We start from the raw sequence: 19,936 nt of genomic DNA on the forward strand, positions 1-19,936 counted from the left end.
AATTTTCCCTGGAAAATAATGAGTGGAAAAAACAATAAAGTAAGATGTCGCCCCCAAACAGCAGACTTCATTTAGAAGTTTTTTTTTTGTTTTGTTTTTGGCTAATTCTGATCGGTCTGTTATAGTCTTGATTTTGTCAAGAAATAGTTGTTGAAAATTTCAGATTCTTCTTGTTTAAACAATCTGAAAATTATGGCTTTTTATTTTTTTTTACATTTCAACAAAATGAAGACGTTGCTTAGACTCATCGCAGGATGTCTTTTCGAAGTCTGAATGAGCTTATTTCACCATTTACTGCTATATTAAGAAGATCTATCAAACTGTGCTGCAAAGCAAAGCATAAACTGTTAAGAGATCGATAATTTGAATACATACATGTCGCAAACCATACAAAAGACATAATAGTAGAATTCATTTAAGAGAATCAGATTAGCAAAATCGAGCATAAGTGAATAAAACTGTAAAATAAAATTTGCAAAACCAGACATGTAGAATCGGATTCTATTCCTGTTGCTATTGCCAAACAAGACTTTTCAAATTAAGTACAACGTAACTTTCTGTAAAATCTTAATATTGTAACATCACAATGACGATCACAGGCTAATTACTCAACGTTCTTCCAATTCAGTCCCAGGCAAGGATTCAGTCTGCATCAACAGGGTTACAGTGACACCATGATCAGATGGAGAATGTATCGCAACAATAAATTTTTTTTAAAGGGAAAAAAGATGCAAGTGCAAAGGTTCTGGGAAGTCCTGGTGAAGCTTTCAGCTTTGCAGTAACTACAGACACTAATTTCTGATCAGTCAAATTAGTTGTTAGATTTTTTTCCTTGATGATTGAGAAGAAAGTCAGGGAAGAGACGTATTTCTCTGTTCTTTTATCCTTAAGACTGTTATTTATAATTGTATGTCAGCTAGAACACAGACAGACAATGCTTAATTGTGACTTTTCGGATGCAGTCGGTCACAATTTTTAGATTAACAAGATGTGAGTTAGCTAATTTTACACCTATGTCATCAACATTCCATTATTTTAGTGTATGTAAAGTTTTTTCACCTGAGATTTTGTGCTCTTATAGCAGGTTTGCAAGGTTTTGAATAATGCATAAATCATGATTTGTTGGTCATGCCCTAGCTAAGTTAATCGTTCTGCATTGATAAAACATGCAGCTATGAAATGGTAAAAGCCAGTAGAAGGTCAAGGCTCAGTTTGTGACTTAGGAAAAGAACCAGAGAGGTTTCACCCATTATTTACTTTAGACCCTCTCAAATAAATATCCTGCAATCAAAACTTGACTAGAAACTCCACATTATATATTACAAAGTCCTTTCATGCAGAACCACTCATCTTAGGTGTGTTGTAAAAGATATCACAGCTTGGAGAGCAGAAAGAAAGGGGAGTGGTCTACATCTCAGAGCACGTCATTCCATATTATGAGTCAAAGGAAATTAATTTGGAAACAAAAAAAAATAAAGAACAGCTTTTTCTGTAAGTTGTTTTGATTAGAAACATTAAAACATTTAGTTATTCCATTCATTCATCCATTCATTTACTTTGCTTATCTATTCTCTTTCCAACATTTTTGTTTTTGTTGTTAGTTTTCAGTTCAGCATTTTGAACATGCATTTTAACATTTTCTATCTGTTATTTCTTTAAATTATTTTTTTCAGCAAGAATCTCAAATAACTCTAACAGGGATCCTCCTGAATATCAATTCTTTACTTCAGAGATACTTTACCCCTTTGCTCAATTTTTCAGGAGCCATTTTACAAAGGCTTGAACGTTATGATTTGGATTTGCATTTATCCTTTTTTTTATATATGTAATTTTTTTACAAAAAAAAAATACTTTGGCATGTCTATTCATCACACAGATCCACACACACAGTATACGCATTAAACACTTTACACGGCATCATTCAGGTTCCCCTCTCACCTCCTAAAGGGATTTTTAGCTTTAAGAATAAAAAAAAAAAACTGTCCTTGTTTCTCTTTGTTTTTATGGATTTCCACATGGATGAATGTATGACTGTGTTATTTTTCTAGAACTGGACGGCTAGCGCACGTTGTTGACTCTTTAATAAAGGCATCCTTAGAAAACTTTCTCTTGTATTAGATTATTTATGGGGTTTCATTTTCTTCTTTATTACTTTAAGAAAAGCAAAGTTTTAAACCATAAAGGTCAAAGCAGCTCTTATCATCTAGATACATTTTTGAACATAATGCGGTTTTGATTTCAGTTTAAACTGTGGCTACATATACCTATTTGAAACGCTATATTTAACTCTAGATAGATTACTTTCTTGTGAAATTTAAATCAGTAAAAAACAAAAAAATTAGAGGCTAATTAAATAAAATTAACCTCAATTCATGGGACTTGTTTTGTACATTGATATCCTTCAAGTTTTTATTTCTGTATGACCTGATAAAACTAATATTATAAAAAAAAAAAAGCTAATTTAAAGCGTTGCTTAATTTAAATTAAGCAACGCAGTCTGATTTTTGGCAATCAAAATAGAAAAGATAAAGATTCAATCTGCATAAATAAAATTAACTTTAGCCAGAAATAATTCCAATATGCTTTTAGATTTACTTTTCTGTTACCAAAATGCTTTTAGTTTGCATTTTGAAACCATGGCTCCATAATGTGAGTTTGGAGATAAAGCAGTACAGTGACTTAGACTCAGACAGAGTTTATTATCATTTTATACACACAGAGTGTATACAAAAAGAAATGTAATTCAGTAGCCTACAGCTCTCAAGACATTTTTATTTTTTAATGTGCAGCCATGACAAAGGTAAGAAGCAGTGATAATGTAAACATACAACTGTATATAAGTTACAGTTCCAACCTTTATTTTTGTTAGCAACATCATTTTTACTTGTTTTTTTTCTTTCAGTGTATAGTGACGGCTGCTGCTGCTCTCTGAATCAGGGTGTTAATTAAATCCAAGCGTCATGTTGTGCATTTACAAATGTTGAAGCAGATAAAATACATTACAACAGTTAAACAATGAAGCTTTTGTGAAGAGCTCTGAAATGATAAACTCCAGAAACAACGGCAAGAGTTCAGCACAAGACGACTGTTCTGACTGCATGGTCAAGGTTCCTTCTTGATTCATGAGGTTGTGAAAAAATCCTTGTGTCTGCCAATCGGAATGGAGCAGCTAGCTTCACGACCCGGCCCTGCTCCACAGACCCCCTAAAAGGGTTTAGCCTCACTGAAAGTGATGTATTTTTGCTGGTTATCCAATCAGGGCTCTACTTTCTCGCATCAATAGACAGAGGCTCAAATCTCAACAGGCATTTCTCATAGACAATGGCATAATGACGCAACAATAGGCCCGTAAGCAACATTATCTGGGTGGGCCCAATATGAAGTAAAACACCCCATCCCCCACGCCGTCTTTCTTTGAAAGAACATGTTTATTTTGGGAAGTTTTTCCATTCGTCCAGCAGCTCTACTGCTTTTTCTTTTCTGGAATATGCTTAAGTACCTCTTTTTGGTCTCCATCGTCGCTAACACATTGTACGTAACGATAATGGTTTTAATTTACGCTCTGGATTAGAGATGTCCCGATCCAGGTTTTTGCACTTCAGATCCGATACCAATATTGTTTTTGGACTTCCGATCCGATACCGATACTGGCCGATACCAGCCTATCCGAGCATGTATTTAAGTTTAAGTTAAAGTATTTAGCCTTAGTTGTAAGACTCATGTTGAAAAGGGTTTTAGTACTCTTGATAACATCTAGCCAGCTAAATTAGGTGAGATTGAATAAAACACAATGCTTGGTAACAACAAACTTACCTGTTTATTAAGAGATAAACACAAACTGGACAAAATTATGAATAGCAATCTGAAATTGCACAGTGAACAGTAAAACCGTAAACAGTTAAAGGTGCAAGTATTACTGTAAGTTTTAATAAAAATGCAAAACAGGGAAACACTGGCGCAAAATAGTGGAATGGATCGTTTCAATCGGCGAAACTGAGGCATTTTTTCCCCCTCCTTGTTAGCATTTGGTTGAACATGAACTCATCTTTATGACCGAAGATGGTGGTGCAGGTAGCTTGGTCTTAACTGGGCCATGCACAGGTTAGGATCTAAAAACACAGCAGTACAGTATATGTGCAAGAGGGGGACTTCAATAAAGAGAAACGGAGGTGCTGTATTAACGTTTAGACTTCTGATCATTGGTGATGCAGGGAGGACATCAGACCCATATTAAGGAGATTATACTTTCAACTCAGTGGGTGCTGCTTATCCTTCTAATCTGTAAAGAAATAACATATTTCTTCACACATACCTGACCATACATGATTCTGAAATGTGTGCTGCCTGGTGACAGCAGATATTCCCGGCTTCAGAGGGGCAGATTCCTCTACTATGATGTGAGGGACCAAAAAGTATGAAAGAAAAAAGTCTTTAGGTATGATTAAACAGAATACTGAATGGGAAAACAGAACTTTATACAAATATTCTTAGAAACATCTAAAAACCTGCAGCATTTCAAGCAGATGAGCTCACATCGGACAGATTTTCAGTATGTTTGAAAAAAAAAAATGCTTTGTTCACATACAAAGCCTCTAATGTCCCTTTAGGATCGCGTTTGTGGTTCATATTCAGTGTTTGTCTTCCTGCATCTAAGCATTTATTGGTTCACAGTGATAAAGGCGGCCTCTTTTTAAGAGGAGAGCGACAAAGCTTTTCAACAAGCTGCCATGTAATCTGCGTTATTATATTTTTTTTCCAAGGAACAGCTGAAAAGGAGCAGTGAGATGAGAGTTTCTCCAACAAAGCCCCGGTTTGCCTGTTGTGTGGGCTGCATGGCTGTATAAAAACCAGCTTTCATCTTTCTTTCTCTCCTCACATCAACCTCCCCTCCACCAACTCAATAGTCAAGTCCTGCTATGAGACACGCACTGATCTGTACGAGTGTGTGCGCGAGCGAGTGTGCTCTGTGCAGCGAGGAGCTGACTGTCCTTTTGGCAGGCAGCAGTACACTGAAGCACCTCTCAGAGAAACTGCACTATTATTGAACCGCTGAGAAACGCTCTTATCATGCTGTGAAAATCTCTTTCACTCACACCCTGGTTCAAACAAATACATTCAAGCACACAGGAGCACATCATATTCCAGCTGAATAAATACATACACAAATATACACTGCTTTTTTTTCCCAGTTTATGAGTCTGAAGGGTCAAGCGTCTAACCGGGAGGTCAGCAGCACAGGAGCACCACAGGGCACGGTACTCTCATCATTCCTTTTAACTCTGTACACCTCTGACCTCCAGTCGTTTGGTGCATCCGAGATGGAAAGGAAGCTGATCACAGAGAGCAGGTGGACTGCTTTGTTGCATGATGTGGAAACGATCATCTGATCCTGAATGTGAACAAAATAAGGAAGATGATTCTAGATTTCAGAAGATAAAGGAAAAAGTTGAAAGGGAAACGTGAAAGGGAGCTCAAACCAAGAATGATTAATGAAATTAGCTTGTAATTTCTGTTTTCTTTTTAATAAAAACAGAGAATATTAAGTTAATTCCATGTTTCCACATTTCAGGAACAGTTCAGCAGGGTCTTTATAGAAGGCTGGCTTTTAAAGACAAGCTATTAGATCTGAAGACCATCGGTGAAGCAGTTAAAGGCCATCCTGTGCTATCTGAGGAAAAAAAGTTGCCTACAGGAACTCAGCAGACTTCTAGGAAGCGGCGTCTCAACCATGAGCTCAGCCCTCATATCTCATCACTAACCATAGGGAGGACTGGAACACAGACAGGCCAATAAGCTGAAAGCTTCTTCTTATAGGTCAGCTCCTCCTTCTCTACAGCAGACCGGAAAAGTGCTTTCATTACAACAGATAAATCCCTCATCTAGCTGCCCATTTACATTCTACAACCTCGCTTTGGGATGCTGAAGTCTCATCACTAAATGTCACTTTTATTTCCTTTCCAACCTTTTTAATTAAGGTGTAAGAGGGCACCTTTGTGGTTTAGCAAGATACTCCGGGTCATTACATCTGTTTAGTATTCATTAGTAATACTTCAGTTAATCAGACTTTATTTTCTTCTACTGTACTAAAGTTTCTCTGTCTGTTAAAGTCTGAAAGAATTTAGGCTTAAAATCAATCAGATGGTCTGAAAATGTAGACTATTTGCACCAATGACAATAAACAGAATCACATTATTATTTTTACTAAATATTATTATTAATAAAGTTAAAACATTGCACAAGCAAGACTGTTTTTATCAGACATGATTAATAAATACCATCTGAAACGCTTTAGACTTGTAAACAGCTCCCCCTGCTGGAGAAATCTATAAGTCGCAAGACATATAATATGACAGAATATAAACTAGATGTATCACTCTGTCAGCATAGTGTTTATCAAAGGCATTTAAAGTAATTCGTGTTTAATAATAACATTTATTGTCAACATATGGAGCTAGATAGTAAAACATGCATTTATATTAAAGTGGCACGTGCGTTATTTTCATTGTCATGAAATGATAGTATTTAATATTTATATATTTCTATACACATTGTATGAGACAAGTTGGCAGTTTCCAATTATAAATATTCTATTAAATAATAATACACATCAAAACTTTTAGCTACAGAATAGTCGTGTGTAACACATTAAATTACACTGTAAAAAGAACTTAAGTTTCAAATAATATTCTTGCAACTTCAAATTTCTATAAAAAAATCTATCTCACTTTTATTCAGTTCAACTCTTTTGTATTATTTGCATTTAGGTGTACATTATATTTTGGTTTGTTAAGAGCATTTTTTAATTCTTTCCGCTTTTAAATTGTCATTAATTTTATGTGAAGAAAATATCGCGGAGTAATACCTCCTGTGATACACATTTTCCGTGAGTATTCTTTGTCTCCCATTGGTTAAGCTTCTGCCACTTCTTCGTCCCTGATTGGTCCAAATCGTGACAGCGTCCTTTAAGTGACGCCCTCACCGGAAGTGTTTGCAGACACCTGTAATCGTGATCCGCCGATGGATGTAAAAACTGAGCTGTAATGGATTTCTTTGTCTCATTTTGATGATTGATTTAAAACGAACTTTATGTAAAGATATAAAGTCGAAGACACCAGACGCCATAATGCTGGTTGTGTACTGCTCGGTTTTGTTCCTAATTTCTTCGGTTGGAGCAGCTAAAACTGACGGGGATGATGAGTGGGTCCATCTTCCCAACAGATGTGAAGGTAAAATGAGTTGCTTCCATCTTTTTAAGCTGGATCCTTTGGCCTGCTGCTGTTCATCATCGGTAACAGACTGAGGTTTACTTTTTAAGGGCAGCAAAAAAGCAGCATAATCAAACTCCATGTCCCTGTGCTGTTTTTTTTCGTCACTTCGTCCTATATTTTTAAAAAAAAATGTAAAGGCGTTTGCATTTTCGCTTATCAGCAGATTCCAAAGATAAACAAAACAATGACTGTAAAATAGACTGAACTAAAGGCACCATAACAGAACCCCAGAGTAATGGATGCTCTTATAGATACTTTAAGGTAATTTTGTTATTGGCAAATATGTCATGGAAATGAAAGATTTAATAAACTCATTGTTGGAGAAAGGAACAAAGCTTTTATCATTTGTTTTGGAAAAAATGCTACATTTGTATAAAAAACATTCAGTATTTGTTCTGAGGTCCTTACCAGTCAATTTTTTTCTGACCAAATCGTATGTGTCTTGCATAAAATTGAAAGTCTAAAAATAAAAAAATCATATTTTCTTTCTATAAATTGTTTAGATTGTAATGTAAGATTTTATCTGAAGATTTTTAAAGATAATCTGATGATAAAAAAAATAAATATTCTGATTCTTTTTTTCTTGTTTTTTTCACTGGGATGGATTTCTGTTTTTATTCAGTTTTGATAATTTCAATAAAATAGATGTGCAATTGAAAAGAACAATCTTTGAAATTATTTATTATATTTACTGATTTCCTGCTTTAAATATTCACCTTGTTTTACTTTATAAGCACTTGATTCATTCGATACATTATTTTAATAGAAATACATTTGTCAAAGAAATGAAACACAAATTTGAATCTTTTTATTTGTTGATAAAGATATAAGGATTAGATGAAACATGCTAACTTCCACTGTCTATAGATAATAGCTAAGCTGCAGTTTGTGCTGTAGACAGATATATGATCTATTGTTTTTTTTTTGTTTTTTTGTTTTCTCTTCTCCTCCAGTCTGTAAGTTTGTCAGCATCGAGATGAAGTCGGCTTTCGAAGAGACGGGAAAGACCAAAGCAGTGATTGAAAGCAACTACAACTTCATAGATGGGAAAGGGGCGCCGCCTGTTAAATACGTCAAGTCGTGAGTTTCTTCCAGCTCTCTGTCCTCCATGAAGCGGCTCAAGTTAAAAAGCAGAAATGAGACCTTCTTTCTAGATGTTTCTGTCATTCAGCTGAGGCACCAGGGGAGGGGAACTTGGTCAGGTTCAGTTCCTGTGGAAGAACCTGATATAGAAACGAGCTGCGCTGCTGTCAGAGCGATAACACTCCTCTGTGTGTTTTTAAAGGCACAGGAAGTACTTTATCTGAAGCTTTAAGTTAGAGTTAATCCACAGCGTTTTGTACTTTAGTTTCCCTTCAGAAACAATCTTTATCTGCATCTGTACTCTAAGATTTTTTTATATATATTTGTTCAATGAAGTTAATAAAAAATGGCAAGCATCACATATTTATTTTCATTTCATTGAATAAATTCTTTAAAAGTTCATTGGTTTCTCTAACTCAATTCACTCAGTGAAACATTATTTAGCTATTTAAACACCTTTTTTACCTTTATTTCTGCTAAATATTTGGATTTTCTGCTCACAGCTAATGAGATGAAACTATTGCATCAGAATTATTGAAGCAATTGTTTTTGACACAGAAACATGGATTAAGCGAAAAGTATAATTAATATCTGCTTTAAGGTTAGTATCCTTAAAAAGGTGCTTTAATATTAAACTGAGCCTCATCAAAAAGCTTATCCTAGTTTATTAAGTTGTTCCTTTACATTAGCGTTTATTCCTTAATGACAGCTGATGGTATTCAGGTGGCGTCATAGGAAACCTTGATAAAGGAGAGGACCTCAGATTGCAGTCCATGGAGGCGAGGTTAGTTTATTTGTATAGCACAGTTAAGTACATGCACAATTCAAGGTGCTTTATATGAATTAAGACAATAAAACAGAAGAAAAATAAAAGCAGAATACGAGCAATTAAGAAAAAAAGGAAAAGAAATAAAAGGGTTAACAGGGGGATTTCAGGTCACATTGGGACTAGAAATAGGCCGAGACGTCAGTCGATATCTGTGATTTTTATTTAATGATTATTTTTTTTGACTGATTCATTAGCCTTCAGCAACCATGCAAGATTTTGCTAACGCCTTTGTCCCCCTGGTGTTGATTTTTACTTTATTTATTTAATAAAGGTTTAACTTCTTTATTTAAATTGAGGCTTTTGTAACATTTATTGTCATTTTATCATTTTTATTATAAAAATACCAGAAAAGAGGCAGAGAAGAAGAAGTCTGTAATATTGGCCCTTAAATAATCAGTGTCTGCATGAACTCTGCAGAAAATGTTAATGCAGGGAAAGAAAAACACACAAAAATAAAACTTTAAATGGAAAAATGGTTTGATCCATTAACAGACTAAAACACATGATGCGCCACAAGAGGTAAACAATGTTTAATTTGAACCCAAATGTATACTAACATCTTAAATCTTGCATAATTCCAGTATTTTTCAAAGAATGATTGAAATGGATTGGAATATTTTAGCAGCTCAGGTTGATGGCAAACCCGTGAGGGAGGTTTAGTGTATTATGAAAAGAAGGATGAGGTCCTCCATGGCGATCTCTATGCTCTCAGTTTAACTAACTGGATATGGTTTAGTGAAGGTAGGAACGCCGTAGAAGGACAACCCATCTCAGTGTTTTTTCTTTTCTTTTAATCCAGAGATCTCCGATTCATCGAGGTTGTAGAAAATGTGTGTCAGCGTCTGCTGGAGTACAACCTGCACAAAGAAAGGACCGGCAGCAACCGCTTCGCCAAGGTCTGTCTCTCTGTCTGTCTTTGCATCCTTTGCTATGCAACCACAGTTTATATTTCCATTGGCATCAGAAAAATGTTAGTTTCTCTGAGATGTTTCACCTGAGGAAGGAAGATCTTTTCAGACTTCTGATTTTCAAGTAATCCTGTATGACGGAAAATCTAAGCACTTAGCTTTGTTCAGGTATATTGTTTGTTTGGCTAAAAATGACCCCAAAGCAGCATTTTGTTTTCCTTCTTTCTTTTGGATGCTTTGGTCAGATCCCATCATGATCATTATAAAGCTGATGTTGCTGTGATGTTTGTGTGCAGGGAATGTCAGAGACTTTCTCCACTCTTCATGGCCTGGTGAATAAAGGGGTGAAGGTGGTGATGGATATTCCCTACGAGCTGTGGAACGAGACGTCTGCAGAAGTTGCCGACCTCAAAAAACAGGTATGCTTTTAGTTTTTGTTAAAAATGGTTCAAATAGTCAAGCTAAAAGACACAAAAAAAGTTCGCATTTTTTTTTCCATTGAATGCATGTATGAGTCTTTTTTTACCCTGAAATTAGAGAAAATCATGAAAATAACTTTCTGTTAAATAGATTTTAACAGGCTATATTCCTTCTGAATAGATGAATCAAAACTGCGCTCTACTCACCCATTCCTCATGGGGATGTCCTCTCAGTATTTGAGCTCCAAACTTAGCAGAACCTTCAGAAAAGGACACACTATTTCTAAAGGGCAGATTAGACTTCTGCAACCGCACAACTCAAATGTTGCTTGATTCTGGCCGCGAACTAGTTTTCCTGGTATGCTTCTGCAACGTTGGTCTGGAATTTCTAGGGACTCACAGCAATTTCCCGCCAAAGCACAAGGGGGAGCCTATTGGAGAACTCGTGACAACTTCGTTTTGGCAGAGACCTTGGCATCTTTATATAACTTGTCTGAGGCATCGTACAAGTGGTTGCACTTCCACCTTTCGTCGTAGTTGTCCGTTGTAGTTGTTCCTCTGGTTTTAAAAATGGCTCGCACCGGCACCGAATCGAGAAGGACGACCACACAGACTGCTGGAAAGGGATACCAAGGACCAATCACTGCTTTTTGTTTGTGCACTTCTGCTTGAGGTCTGCACAGGTTTGCGACCGTCCGACGCTTAGTCAGGATTTTTTTTCAGGCGCACAGAGACAGATGTGACGGTTGCAGAGGCTATGCGTCAGAAGCATAAATTGGCCTTAACACTTCTTCAGATCTCTGCTAAAACGCAGGAAATCCTCCTGCTACTGAACAGGGTTGTTTAACTGAGGAATTTTCTGTCAGAGTTTTACTCTTCTGAAATGAAAAAGCCAGAGTATGCAGAAATTTACCCAGGACTTTCTCTGGATGGCTGCTAACCCTTATTTAGGAAATGCACCCAGATCATGTCTAAATGAATGCACCTGCAAAGTTATGTTTTAAATAAACAATCAAAAGCAAAAAAATGAACGACTTTTATCTCCAGATTGAGTGCATGTAGACGTCTGACCGCTGCTGGATTTCCTTTGTGTGTTTTTCAGTGTGATGTGATGGTGGAGCAGTACGAGGAAGTGATTGAAGATTGGTACAAAGGAAACCAGGAGGAAGACCTGACCACTTACCTGTGCGAGAAACATGTTCTCAAAGGAGGGGACAAAGGTAAACAAACTCACACCTCAAAGGAAGAGTGCCATAAAATATGGCATAGAATGACGCTGGATATGAGCTGTTGCAACTAACCTGCTAAGGTTTGTTTCATGATTTCTTTTTGTTTTTTTCTTTTTTGTTTTTTGGCAAAACATGTAAAGCTCATTACATAAAAGTCAAGATAGAAAAACATCAATAACACAAAATGAAGCTTGGGCTGAATTTAAGGACCCCAAAGGCCGTGGTTCTCTGGAGCAAATGTTTGATTTATGTTCTCTGACCAAGGCAACAAAAACAGGTTCATTCATTCCAGAGAAATAATCTCCTGCAGTAAAACGGAGACTTTTCTCTGTTAACCTTTCTGAGAATCACCCAAAGACTCAGCAGTAATTTTCCTGGTCTTATGCAGCGATGACCCAGATAACCACACTGTTGTATCTGCTGCTACAGGAACAGCTTGTTGTTTTTGGCTTCATTGCTTACATGAAGGGTCTTTTTATTTTCGATTTCAAAGGAGATAAAATTAAATTTGGAAAATGATGTATAGTATATATTGGAATTGGGATTTAGCCTTTATTGTTTAACAGAGGGGGAATTCAGATTTGTCAGTGTCAAAGTACAGAAGAACATAGCAGCATATACATTAGCAAGAGGAAGAAGTTGAAAATTTACTGTAGAGCAAAAGAGAAAAAGCCCTTTGTTGTTATTAAGGAAAAACAAATCATAATTGGATAAAACATATTCAAGAGGCAGTGAAAAGCCAATTTACAGAACAAACTGCAGATAACAGCATCGATTTAGAATAATAATCTAAACAATTTTGAGTCTCAGATTAAGTAAAATTATTTTAGAGGTGCAGAGAAAAAGAGCCGCCGATTTAACAGGAAATGGAGAAAAAAAAACACTACAGACAGCAGCATTGATGTAGAAAATACTGACATAGCAGGTAAGAACTGAAAGAAATTGAGCAAAACTTTCTAAATAAAACCACTGATGTATAAGAACACTTGGAAACAGTGGGGTTGTTAAGATCTTTGGGCCTGGAAGGATCTGCGATGGCGCTCCTTTACGCACTCAGGGTGCAGGAGCCTTCAACAGAAGGAGGAAGATCACCCCTTCAAGGAGAACAGGATGTGTGGCGCTAAAAAAGCATTTTAATAATGAATATGCTCTATCCAAACTCCTCAAGTTGCTTCACCTTGTTTAAATTCTGTAGAAAATCTTTTTTAAGGGAAGTTTTTTTTATCAGACTATTGATTGAAAAAAATAATGTATCGATTAGCGAGATGATGCTCAGTTGCAGCCCTAGCATCAGTTCACTGACTGACATCTGTGCTCCCTCCCTCAGCGACTTTCAGCACAATCGCTAGTTACGCTGAAAGTTTTCAAATTGACACCGGAATAAGTCAGATATGCTGAATTCAATTTCAACGGCTGCAGATACTGTATTGGAAATATCTTATCTAACACATATGTGAAAAAAGCGCTGTGAAAGCTGAACCCTGCGACCTTTCAGGCTCTGTCATGGACTCCCCCTTAGCGCCTGTAGGCAGGTGAACATATGCGCCACCGCCCTGCAAGCAGACAGAGAGCAGCCTTTGAAGTCAAATGGCTGGTCTGTCGACCCGAAACCGGCCGATGATCAATAAAACAGCATTGCTGCGGTGATGCAGCCTCCCTGCCACAGCTAATATATGGTGGAATATATGGATATCAGAGCAGCGCCTCACTGGGTCACTGATAGTTTGCATATTAAGGGGAGATATGGACGCTCCCTCCAACATGGAAGAGAGATGGAAAGAAAGCTAAGAAAGAAGGTATGGCTGGAGTAGAGAATAAGAAAAAGAAAAAGCTGCTCCATTTAGTATCTTTATCAGCTGTATGCTTGAAGCAAAGCTCTGCAAACTGCAAAAAATTGATATCTAAATAAGTAAAAGAAGCTATTTTTTTTTTTTCTTGAATTGAGCAGGTAAGTGAGAGTTTTCCAATGCAATAAGACAATTTGCTTTTAAACTAAGAAAAACACTGCTGCAGCCTCTTATTTCACTGCATAATATGTAATTATCTTATTTTAAGGGTAAAAATGCTCATTCCTTTGGCAGATTATCTTATTTACCTTCTAAGTTTGACTAATTTTTCGATCATTTTTGCAGTGAAGAAGGTGGAAAAAAATTGTTGCGGGTTGGTTTGGTTTCTGTTAGATTACATGAATCAGTATGATGAGATGTTTGTCTAAAAATTGTGTTAAGAATCTTCAAAATTAACCCTTTATAGGGCAAGTTACCATTTTTGATCACTTGCATACCTCTTACAAATGGAGTGCCATTTCTTTCACTCTCAGTGTGTTTCATAAATTTCTTATAGAAGCATTTTTGTTGTTTTTCTTAATTTATACGGGCAAGTTGGCTTTTCTTGTTGTTACATTGTCATTTATTTATGCCATCAAAATATGCATATTTGTTTAACGTTACAAAGGTAATAAGGCCTTGTCCTGGATTCCAATAAAGCACTACAAAAATTATCTATTTGTGAAAATGTCTTAAAATAAGTGTATTTACCCTTAATTTGAGTAGGTATAAGAAAATCTCCCAGTTGAAGGAGCATTTTTATCCTTGAAATCAGATTATGTAATATTATGCACTTCAAATAGGGGACTGCATTTCTTTTCTTTATTTTAAATGTAAATTTTCTTATTCCATTTGCAAAGTATTTTACCTGCTCAGTTCAAGAAAAAATGAACTTATTTTAAGAAAAACTGACTTACTTAGATTCCAGGGTTTTTTTTGCAGTGTACTCGTTGCTTGAAATTTAGTTAGTCTTTCATTGTATGCCCCAGAAAGGGTTAAGCCCATTTAAAAAATAATTTTCAAATGACTTGCTTTCATTTCCCTCTTCCGTCCTCCCATACTAAACACGTTTGTTTCTAATTTTCTCCCTTTTTGCACCTCCACCTACTTCCTTGTGTTCATCCAGCCTGCCTGAGTGAGGACTGGAGTCCAAGGAAGAAAGGAGACCAGGCTGCTATTGCAGAGGACAAGAAGAAGAAGAAAAAGAAGAAGGGAGGCAAGAAAGGAGGAGGAGAGAAGGCCGACGGAAGCTCAGATGGAGAGAAGGAAGCTAAAAAGAAAAAGAAGGAGAAGAAAGTGAAGAAGAAGAAAAAGAGCAAAGCTCCGGTGGAGAAGACGGACGAAGGGATGACGTCAGACGAGGAGATCCAGCAGCAGGTGCCTCTTTCTGGGCAGAAGACTGAACTGTGAGCCCCTGGATTTCCCTCTGGACTTGGATCAGCTCACCTTCCTAAACCTGCCTGTTTTAGACGATCTGCGGCTCAGTGAAAATGGCTAAGAGACAACTGGCTGTTACAGCATTTTAAAGTCATTTAGGCCTGATTGTTACTGTTGTTTTAAGACTTTCTGATGGGTTCAGTCTTCTTGGACGTCATCGGGTCGTTTGGCACTGTTCATATTTGTTTTTTTTAATAAATTAATTCAAACTTTTGACTAAAATAATATAGAAAATGTATCTTTATCAACATATAAAAGCATAGAAATGTGAATTTGATTATGCTGTTAAAGGCTCCAAATTAATGTGACCTTGTGGTGACAAGCAGATGACTAGATCTCTGCATCTTGGCCTTGCTGGAATAATCCTGAGGGAAAGATGAGTAAAAGTCAAATGCGGTGTAATAGTACTTAATAGTACTATATAACAAATGATACATTTCTAATATATTCTGACTTTAAACTGAATATCTGAAAGAAAGGGCGCTCTCAAACAATTCTTAAATACCTTGAATCTATGATTTTTCTGTAAACTATGAGGTCTAAAAAGCAAACTTTATGTACGGTAACCTTGTAAATTGTTTTCCTATTTTGCTGCACAGTTTTCCTGTCAAAGTGAGGCGGCGTTAGGTTCATATTCTCTCTCTCCTCTTATCAGCTAATTCCTGGAAACTGAAACTTTTGGTACCGGAAGCGTTTCCTTTAAATGCAGCGTTTGTTAGGCCTCTGCTGGACAACAGCTGCTAATTGTGTGGGCTTGACCTCAGTGGAAGTTTGTACAACTTTTGAATTTTATTTTCCTAATGTATTTGTATTTTTACGACATTTGTACTCTGAAGTCAGATCCTTGTGTTCATGTATTTGACCTTGAGCTTATTGAAAGTGTGCAAACACATCATTGGGTGAAATAAACTGTTTGTTGCCTATTTTCCTGTGGTTAAAGACATTTAATAACGTTTAGGATAATAACTTTGTTTTAAAATTGATTGACTGTGTTGTCTTTTCATGTTGAGTTCTAGTTTCCACTTTTAGCCACTAGAGGGAGTCAAGTTCCTACTGAGAAAGTTAATGATTGCACCTTTGAAATAATAATATAGGTTAAAATATCAAAGTAAATAAAATATTTTCAGTAGATCAGCAGACAAATGTTATAATTAAAAGATACATATAAACTGTAATGTTAACATTTTAGAAAATATGTGTTATCTTAATGGTCTCTCATTCTTTTGTTTTGTCTCTTTTTAATTCCAGTTGCAGAGAAAAAGCCTGTTTCTATTGATTGATTTTGTAATTAAGGGGAAAAAATTCTTTTAAAAAAAACCAACCAATCTGTAGCAAAGGCGCTTGATTTTAGCATTCATATAACATTTCACCTTTAGCTAAAACCTCTCTATTTTTATATGGGGAAAATACTCAAACCCATTTCACTAATTGACTCTGGAGGCAACAGTTTTTTGTACCTAGTAATTTTTCACAGTCTATTTGCAAAACTGTTACTTAAGCCACATTGTCGAGTTGAGTTTATGCGACCTGTTGACGTTCATAACAGAACTGTTCAATCAAATTTGAGTCTGGGCTTTGACTAGGCCATTCTAAAACAAAACTATACTTTACATCCTCCAATACATATATTGGAGGATGTTCTTTTTCTGTGTGGATCATCAAAATAAGTAATCCTCCTAATTGTCAATCATTCCAGTGTATTCTCATTATCAGTTCGTATGAAATCGTACGAAAAGTTATGCACAGTAATTTCGTACGTTTTTGACGTTTTTTTCGTCGTATTTTTACGTCTTGCCTCGAGACAAGATATCCTTTCGCATGCGCTTCTTACGCACCATTAAATAACATAGAATTTAACATACAATTAACCCTAAGATACAAAACAGCAAGCAAAGAGACCTGAAGAAGTAATTATTGCACTGTCCGTCCCAGTTTTCCGTCCGTCCGCGGATCTGCTTTTTTCGTCTGTCTGGCTGCGCATGCGCACTGATCTGTTTTTTCGAGGAAAACATAACTTTTCGTACGATTTCATGCGAACTGATAATGAGAATATGTTGATCATTCTGGTGATATGTTTACGTAAAGCCATCCTACATGCTCATCCCCATTTTCACTTACCGGTGGTGAATCTGACATGGAAAAATCACAGATTTTGTTTTTGTATCATGACATGAACGAACGAAATAAATAAAGACATGTCTAAATGTCTCAATTATTAGCAATGGAAGATCACATATACTATGTTCCCAAAAAATTCAATGACAAAAACAATATAGCAAAAACATATAATGTGATAACTAATTTAAATGTTCTGTAATATGATGTAGTTGTGCTTTGAAAGGCATACTCTTGTTAGTTTAAAAATTATTTCCCATGCAAGCAGTTTAGCTTGCATCTCAAATTGAGCTGCAGCCTAAAAAGCATGTTCCGATATGAAATCCTTACATTTAGGACATAAGAAGGATTTTCCAGTTATGCTCCCTTCTATGATCTGGTGTGACTGTCATGAAGGATGAGGGGTTGCCTATGGTGACGCACCAAGATTTATGAGCTTATTGACTCATGCAGTACCTGATTTGACCTATAGGTGTCATCCATTCATCTGTTGTAATGATTTCTTCTGTCTTGCTTTACACTTGACCAGGAGCCAAATCCACTTAACCAGAGACAAAATGAAATGGTGTGCAAGTGTAGGAGGGTGTGTTTCTAAAGTTAATCCAGTTCATCAGCTTTCCCAGCCCCTTTCAACACTGAAATCCACTTTTTTATTTTGTGTGTCTCAGTGTGCGTGTGTATATGCATGCGTTTTGTGGTTGTATTGAGATATCTCCTGTTATCACTTCACTTCAATGTGTATTGTTATAAATCCACCTTTTAGATGGAATAGCATGTTATCTGAAATGTGTGTTTGTGTGGTCCTGAATGTGTTTATTTATTAAATAATTCACAGCTGGATGTTTATAGAAGATGCTGTGGCCTCAGAGCTGCAATAACACAGTGCAAATATTGTGACTCACACACATGAATACACACTTTATCAGCCATTTCAGGGTTGACGGTTTATTTGGACACTGTGGACGGTGGAAAATGGAATGTAAAGAGAGCAGACACGTGAACGCACACATTTATATCACCAATGGAGATTTCTCACTATCTTCATATGCTCCGTGTCTTTGGGGGTTTGGATCCCAAAGTGGAAAAGATCTGGGAAACATTGACGCATTTTAGTTTTATGCTTTAACATTATGAGGAAGAAATATAGATACTTTCATGAAAATATTTGTGATTTGTTGAAGTTTTGTCTCAGATTTTGACAGTAGTTTTTGGTTGAAAGAGGGGTTGATGTTTCAATGTCAGGCTGTTTCAGGGAATCAGGATGCACTGCAGATTTGGGCTTCAAAATACATTACATAGCACATGTTTTATTCTCGAAATGCCACTATGCAAAATGCACCTCAAGAAGAACTGCTCAGATTGCAAAGATTATTAGTTGATCATTAATTTTCTTGCATTCAGACTATTTATCTCTGTAATGCTTAAAATATAAGAGGAAAAAAAATCCTTATTGTTTCACCATTAAGAAATTTACTTGTAGCAGAAGTAAAGACATTTATAACATTTATAAGCCAACTGCCATTTTTTGGCCAAATGTATCCTTGCTGCAGCCCTGTAAACATTGTTAGAGCTGTTGAAGCTGGTATGGTTTTTTTTAGTCTGATCCGACCTAGAGCAAAGAAAACATTTAAATGGAAATATTGATTATTTCATTTCCATCTTCATCTAGCATCCTCTGTCCAGGCTGGGTGTGTGTTTGTGTTTGTGTTTGTGTGTGGGTACCGTACAGTATGTCCTTCAAAATGTTCTCTTACATCGGGCAGGTATCCCATGATTACTTAATTATATACTACATACACATCTACTACAAGCACAGTGGATGTTTGTTCTGAGACAAGTAAAGCTTGTCTACATCTATTATTCCTTGATATGTTTTATAGTTGATCCACTCAAACCTGCTGTAATATTTAAGATATTTCCAAGGAGTGGAAAGTTCTGCACCACATATCTGACAATGTATGTGTTTAGAAGAGCACAAAAAACATATCATGTTAATATAGTCATGTTAATGCAAGTGTCTATTAATTATAGAGCAAATGGTATTTCCATTTTTTTTTTACTTTGAAGATGTTTAAAAATAGAAGTAATAGTGTACTTCAATAATTACACTGCATAAAATGTAAATCTTAAGTACTTTTTTTCTTGAAATAAGTGCATTTTGTCTTGAATTGAGGAGGTAAGTGAGACACTTTGCCAATGGAACAAGACAATTTACATTTAAAATAAGAAAAAAACAATTGCATTGTCTTATTTCAATTGCATATTATCTAATTATCTTATTTTATGAGTAAAAATACAAATTTTATTGGCAGATCATCTTGTATACCAAATTAAGGGTAAATACACTTAATTTAAGATTTTTTTTTTTGCTTATTTCAAGATCTTTTTTGCAGTGTAGACTGACGAAACGGATTTGTCTCTAATTGGGGGAGTGTTGGCTTAGTGGGTTAGAGCAATGTATTTGTGTTCTAAGAGGACTGCAAGTACCCAGTTTGATCCCCACAGTCTTCCTGAGCAAAACCCTTAACCCCAGACTGCTTCCCGAGCGCCACACAATGGCAGCCCACTGCTCTCCAAGTCTATGGGTTAAAATGCTGAAATACATTTACATTATCATTAATTCAGTTTTCACTTGTTGACAAATAAAAGATAAAAAGGTTTTGTTGTTGACTTGAACAGAATACCAGGGTGGAGGGAGCTACTTTGAGTTGAAAAAAGCAGGGGCAGTTCTAGACAGGGGTAACAGGGGCCATTGCCCCTGTAGAACTGGTCCTGGCTCCTGTTATAACCCCTGTACTGAAATTTTACACGGCTAATATGAA

At 36.2% G+C, this 19,936-nt stretch overlaps 1 protein-coding gene across 1 annotated transcript; it reads left to right on the plus strand.

Annotated features, from left to right (window-relative positions):
* Positions 1-6,974: 6,974 nt before the first annotated feature.
* Positions 6,975-15,925, plus strand: cnpy3 (canopy FGF signaling regulator 3). The gene is made up of 6 exons (XM_038299043.1): positions 6,975-7,226; positions 8,222-8,348; positions 9,980-10,076; positions 10,385-10,507; positions 11,610-11,727; positions 14,689-15,925. Exons 1-6 carry the CDS (start codon positions 7,064-7,066, stop codon positions 14,970-14,972), a joined length of 912 nt encoding a protein of 303 aa, XP_038154971.1. The 5' UTR covers positions 6,975-7,063; the 3' UTR covers positions 14,973-15,925.
* The last annotated feature ends 4,011 nt before the right edge of the window (positions 15,926-19,936 follow it).

The sequence above is a fragment of the Cyprinodon tularosa genome, unplaced genomic scaffold, assembly GCF_016077235.1.
Source record: "Cyprinodon tularosa strain WSP-4 unplaced genomic scaffold, ASM1607723v1 ctg419, whole genome shotgun sequence".
Classification (NCBI taxonomy): domain Eukaryota; kingdom Metazoa; phylum Chordata; class Actinopteri; order Cyprinodontiformes; family Cyprinodontidae; genus Cyprinodon; species Cyprinodon tularosa.

What these genes read in the sequence shown, in the direction of transcription:
- cnpy3 (XM_038299043.1), top strand. Translation starts at nt 7,064, where the DNA reads ATGATTGATTTAAAACGAACTTTATGTAAAGATATAAAGTCGAAGACA. An exon ending in GCAGCAACCGCTTCGCCAAG is followed by an intron (nt 10,077 to 10,384) that starts GTCTGTCTCTCT and finishes GTTTGTGTGCAG; the next exon opens with GGAATGTCAGAGACTTTCTC. An exon ending in TCTCAAAGGAGGGGACAAAG is followed by an intron (nt 11,728 to 14,688) that starts GTAAACAAACTC and finishes GTGTTCATCCAG; the next exon opens with CCTGCCTGAGTGAGGACTGG.